Source organism: Trichoderma breve, chromosome 1, assembly GCF_028502605.1.
Source record: "Trichoderma breve strain T069 chromosome 1, whole genome shotgun sequence".
NCBI classification, from domain to species: domain Eukaryota; kingdom Fungi; phylum Ascomycota; class Sordariomycetes; order Hypocreales; family Hypocreaceae; genus Trichoderma; species Trichoderma breve.
In genome coordinates, this window is record NC_079232.1 from 2712203 (window position 1) to 2718202 (window position 6000).

The following is a 6000-nucleotide window of genomic DNA, read 5'->3' on the forward strand; positions in this document are numbered from 1 at the left end:
GATCCCCGTGCTAGCACTCGCTGTAGCGTCAAAGTAGCTCCCCCAAGCTCCCGCAGCTCCACAGGCCAAATAATTTCAAGGTTACTGAACTGTCGCCGTTTCGTAGCCAAAGTTTTTGTTGCTGAAGCTCGATTCCCCAGAAGCACAAGGTGGCGCTTTGAATTTGCATCTGTCAAGGACAAAGTCGGGAATCGCGGTTTGAAGCTGTTTCTGCGCATTCAATCCATCCGGGTGCGCGACCAGAGATTGACAGCCAGTTATTCCTTCAAGACGGGCGTCACCGGTAAGCTGCAGGATCGCAGAGGCCGCCAACTGGGGGACTCGGGAGTCGAAATCCAAACAAGCAATTTACCGCTGCCGACGGGGTAGAACTGCATTATTATTGCATTTCTCAGACGAAGATCATCCATTCATTGCACATATCAGCGCAATAACACAGCATCGCAAGCATGGCATCGCAACACGACAGCGATCTGGGCGATATCGACCCTCAAAACCCATACGCGTCAAGTAGCAAATGGCGCCACCAAGAGTCGACCAAATACGCCCGCCACGAGGCGCAACTCCAGGCGCGCGACGCTACGACAACTGACCCGACCAATGATTTGGCCAAGTATCTCAATTCCACCCGGATTGAGCCTCAGGGCGACGGGCACTCGTCGGGAAACTACCAGCCCATCCATCTGGCTGCTAACAATGGCGAAGAACCGGCCGTCGACCACACACAACATGAGGCGTCAGATGGCAGAGAGATCGTGTGCGGCCCTCTTCTCAACTATCGTCGAATGGATCAGGGTTACTGGTTTGGCAGTGTCCTCGTTGTAACCAAGGGCGGTGGCAAGGAGGTGCTCTACCATCCCTCGCTGGCTTTGCGACGAGTTGGCGGCGGACAAGGAGAAGCCCGGATCGATGGTGAGCGTCTGTATTCCGACAAACGCAACACTTTTTGGGCATTCAGCATCTGCGTGCCGCTCGAGCCCAATGAGGCGAGTTACGAATATCAAGTGCCACAGCTGCGGTTCTCCAGCAGCCACAAGCCTCAAATCAACCGCTTCTTCATCCCCGCCATAAACGAGTCGATGCGCATCATGTTCTACTCTTGCAATGGCTTCAGCGTCGGCACCGACGAGGAGGCCTGGAGCGGTCCGGCCCTGTGGAACGACGTTATGCGGAAGCATGAGGCTGCGCCTCTCCACGTCATGGTGGGAGGTGGTGACCAGATCTACAACGATGGCATCAGAGTCCACGGTCCCTTGCGCACTTGGACGGACATTGGCAATCCCAAGAAGCGTCAAGAGTACTCTTTCCCAGAGAAGCTTCGTGCCGAGTGTGATGATTACTATCTCCAAAACTACCTCCGCTGGTATAATACAGAGCCTTTTTCAACGGCCAACGGCCAGATCCCCCAGATCAATATCTGGGATGACCATGATGTTTGTACCACCCTCGATATCCTGGTATAGAACCCCCAAGCTAATGCGCCTTACAGATTATTGATGGTTTCGGGTCTTATGTTGATAAGTTCATGCAATGCGACGTTTTCCGCGGCATTGGTGGCACTGCCCACAAGTACTACATGCTCTTCCAGCACCATCTCCCTCCTCCACCATCCACATACACATCCGGTAAGCTTCACTGCATGGTTTCAGATACATGGGAAATGTGTAATTAAGCTGATGCTAATCAATCACTGTATCAACAGACTTTGCCGATAAAGACGTCGATGGCACTCAAGGCATTGATCCAAATCAGCTGGTTGACACGTACGTTGCGCCCGGGAAGACCGAGCCGCAGTACATTGTCGGAACCAAGCCTGGACCCTATGTTGCGGAACACTCGTTTAACATCTACACCCGATTGGGTGCCCGTATTGCTCTTCTTGGCATCGATGCCCGAACTGAGGTGAGTAACTACCTCTCGTATGGGTTCTACGTTGTATACGGTGGTTAACAAGATTTTCAGCGTACTCGACACCAAGTCAATTATCCTGAAACATATGACCTGATTTTCCAAAGAGCGCGTGATGAGTTGAGCGCCGCTGCCAGATCTGGCCAGCCTATCAAGCATTTGATTCTGCTTCTCGGCATCCCGATTGCTTATCCTGTACGTCCACTTTATCGCCGTGCATTGTCGCGGAGAACACGGTTGCTAATCAAATGACATCACAGCGCTTGACCTGGCTGGAGAACATTCTTCGAAGCCCCCTTATCGGCCCCGTCAAGCTCCTCAACAGACGATTTGGCGTCGGCGGTGGCTTTTTCAACCACTTTGACGGAAGCGTAGATTTACTTGATGATCTTGATGATCACTACACGGCCAAGACACACAAGGTTGAGCGAGCCCAGCTGGTTGTGGAGCTTCAAAAGCTTTCGGCCGAGTTCTCGGTGCGAACTACCATTCTGGGAGGCGACGTTCATCTGGCTGCGTTGGGCCGCTTCTACTCCAACCCCAAGCTCAAGGTCCCCGCCGAGGAAGATAGCAGGTACATGGTCAACGTTGTCTCGTCAGCCATTGTCAACAAACCCCCGCCTCAAGCCGTGGCCAATCTCCTTGCACGACGAAACAAGATTCATCACATGAACTCTAAGACTGACGAAACTCTGCTGGATCTGTTTGACAAGGACCCAGGCAACTCTACCAAGACTGCCAGTCACAACAACTGCACGATGCCCAGCCGCAACTTTGCTATTCTGACAGAAAACTCTCCCACTAATCAGACTAACGGGGTTGTGCCCGAGGTGAATGGCGAGGCGCACTCGTTTATAGGACTCGACGGCCATTCGGAACTACACAAGGGAGAAGTCGGTTCTGGTTCAAAGCACAAGGCAGCCACTGATGATGCACACGGCAAAGGCCACGATGGCAGTCTGGACATTCGCATCAGCGTCGAGATTGATCAGCATGATCCCGAGGGTCGAACAGAGGGCTATGGTTTGACTGTGCCAGTGCTGACCTATCGCCCCAGGACCCAAGCGTCCTCGAGAGCTGTGTCCACTGCCACAAGCGTTCCAAGCCAGCAGTGAGGTCTGCAATGAAGAAGCCATTTTCTCGTGCACGGCGCATGGTACGCATTTTGGTGTTGGTGATATACGATACCCCGGGGCTTTCTGGTGAAGGAATGGCGTCATGAGTTGAAACGTTATGATGAGCAGTCAAGAGTTGGGCATGACGCAATGATGGAAGATACCACCAAGTCTGGTCTCGAGGGAATGTTTTGTTTTCGAGTCTTTCTGTTTTCCCACGCTGGGGGCTGTATAGATACCTAATACTGTTCTGTTCATTGTGAGTGTATGTTAGTCATTCGCTGGGACTCGAGTATGGTGTAAGTTAAGTTAGTGTTCAATTGAGATTGTTTAACCCACGACTAAGCGCAGCTTGCGTGACAAATGGCAGCTCTTTCATGTGATGTTACCAAATCCCAGCCATTCCCAGCAGCGTATGAGTCGTGGAAACTCCTACTTACCATCAAAAGCAAGACGATTAAACCCCCACAAGCAGTCTAGCTCCGCAAAAAATGGTTAAGCATGCTTCTTTTTCTTTTTTGCCTTCTTTTTCTTCAGCAACGGCTCTCGACGGGATCCATTGGCCGACTTCGGTGCCCCAATTGTCCAATCCCCAGAAGGCTCGATACTTGGGCGAAGCCGTCACAAGTTGGCCGCCCCCACTGCCCCTCATCTCCAATCGCCTTTAACCCGCGATAAGCCGAGCCTCCAATGCGCGATAGCCCAAAGATAAGTTGGGGTAGAACCTCTTATTGGATTCGCCTTTGCGGGGAGAAACTCGACTGATAGAAGACTTTTTTTCTTGTCGATTTACATCTTTTTCTTTGTCTCGTTTGGAGTTTTATCATTGCCTTTGTCGAGGTTTTGCTAAAGAGAAAAGAAAGAAAAGTCGTTCAAGATGCAGTCTGCTGTGCTGAGACGAGCGGGGGCAAAGGGCTTGCGCAGTTGCGGATGCAGAGTCCCGAGAGCTTCGTTGGCGACGCTGGCGACGTTTCGACCTCCCACAATCAAGAATGAGCCCAACGTAAGTTGACAGTGGTTTTAAAATGACTTGAGGAGAAAGCTTTGATGCTAATGTAATTGGTTTGATAGCAACACTATGCCAAGGGCAGCCAGCAGCGAGAGGGTTTGACGGCTGCCGTCGAGAAGCTGCAGAGCAAGCTGCCTCTCGAGGTCCCAGTTGTTGTAGGAGGCCAGCAGGTATGTTGAATCTCTTTGAAAGCACAATCTTGAATATTAACGAGCTAAACTAACTGAATGAACCTCCTCAGATCAAAACCTCGTCCCTCTCCAGACAGCTCAACCCCTCCGACCACTCCAAGACGGTCGCCTCATACCATACCGCCACGCCCGCCGACGTCTCCAAGGCCATTGACGCCGCGCTGGCCGCAAAGCCGGCATGGGAGTCGCTCCCCTTTGCAGACCGCGCCGCCGTCTTCCTCAAGGCCGCCGACCTGGTGTCCGGCAAGTACCGCTACGACATCATGGCCGCCACGATGCTCGGCCAGGGCAAAAACGCCTGGCAGGCCGAGATCGACGCCGCCGCCGAGCTGGCAGACTTCTTCCGTTTCAACGTGCAGTACGCCCAGGAGCTGTACAGCCAGCAGCCCGAGCACCACTCGCCCGGCGTGTGGAACCGCCTCGAGTACCGCCCGCTCGAGGGCTTCGTCTATGCCGTCAGCCCCTTCAACTTCACGGCCATTGCCGGCAACCTGCCCGGTGCTCCGGCCCTCATGGGCAACGTGGTGGTCTGGAAGCCCAGTGACTTTGCCATTGCGTCCAACTGGCTGGTCTACAACATCCTTCTCGAGGCTGGCCTGCCCAAGGACGTGATCCAGTTCGTACCCGGCAACCCCGTCGAGATTACCAAGACGGTCCTGGAGCACAAGGAGTTTGCGGCTCTGCACTATACCGGCAGCACCGCCGTGTTCCGAAAGCTCTACGGCGCCATTGGCGAGGGCGTTGCCGAGGGCAGATACAGGTCGTACCCCAGGATCGTGGGCGAGACTGGCGGCAAGAACTTCCACCTGATTCACCCGTCTGCTGATATCGAGAACGCTGCTATCCAGACTGTTCGCGGTGCCTTTGAGTACCAGGGCCAAAAGTGCAGCGCTACGTCTCGCATCTACGTTGCCAAGTCTGTCTGGCCCGAGTTCAAGGAGCGATTGGTCTCCGAGACTAAGAAGCTCACTCAGGGCGTCCCCTGGGACCACTCCCACTTCATGGGCCCCGTGATTCACGAGGCCTCCTTCAAGAAGCTCTCGGGCGCCATTGACGAGGCCAAGAGCGACAAGGACCTCGAGCTCGTCTTTGGCGGCACCTACGACTCGTCCAAGGGCTACTTTGTCCAGCCCACCATCTACCAGGCCATCAGCCCTTCCCATAAGTTCCTCTCCACCGAGTTCTTCGGCCCCATCCTCACCGCGCACGTCTACGACGATGCCGCGCCCGATGCCTTTGCCAAGGTCTGCGAGCTAGTCGATGGCACCTCCGAGTATGGCCTCACCGGATCCGTCTTTGCCAACGACCGCGAGGCCGTGCGCTTCGCCGAGGAGAAGCTGCGCAACGCGGCGGGCAACTTTTACATCAACTGCAAGAGCACCGGTGCCGTTGTCGGACAGCAGCCGTTTGGCGGTGCCAGGGCCAGCGGCACAGACGACAAGGCCGGAAGTCCCAACCTGCTGACGAGATTCGTCAACATCCGATCAATTAAGGAGGAGTTTGCGGCCACGACGCAGGTGTCATATCCTAGCAACGAGGTTTAAACCAATCCGCCGACATTTGCATGATGGATTGGAGCACTGTGTAAGAGGGGTGTAGGGTTGATGATGTATGGCGTTGATATTTCTCCATTTTTAGTCTATAATTTGTTTGCATCTAGGGTAAGATGCTGGCGTTGAGCGACGAGAATCGTCGACATGCATAATCTCCCGTATTGGGAGAAACCCATCAAAACCACATTGATGATGTTAAATTGAAACCAATTGAAAACAATTGA

General features: G+C 53.8%; 2 protein-coding genes across 2 annotated transcripts; both read left to right on the forward strand.

The window, feature by feature from the left end:
• Positions 1-449: 449 nt before the first annotated feature.
• Positions 450-3023, forward strand: T069G_00845 (uncharacterized protein; the record flags this gene model as incomplete). Its single annotated transcript, XM_056168055.1, has 5 exons — positions 450-1433; positions 1490-1625; positions 1703-1902; positions 1963-2103; positions 2169-3023. The coding sequence occupies 5 exons, from the start codon at positions 450-452 to the stop codon at positions 3021-3023; spliced, it is 2316 nt and encodes a 771-aa protein (XP_056033371.1).
• An 877-nt stretch (positions 3024-3900) lies between these two features.
• On the forward strand, positions 3901-5767 carry T069G_00846 (aldehyde dehydrogenase family domain-containing protein; the record flags this gene model as incomplete). Its single annotated transcript, XM_056168056.1, has 3 exons — positions 3901-4026; positions 4095-4202; positions 4274-5767. The coding sequence occupies 3 exons, from the start codon at positions 3901-3903 to the stop codon at positions 5765-5767; spliced, it is 1728 nt and encodes a 575-aa protein (XP_056033372.1).
• Positions 5768-6000: the final 233 nt, after the last annotated feature.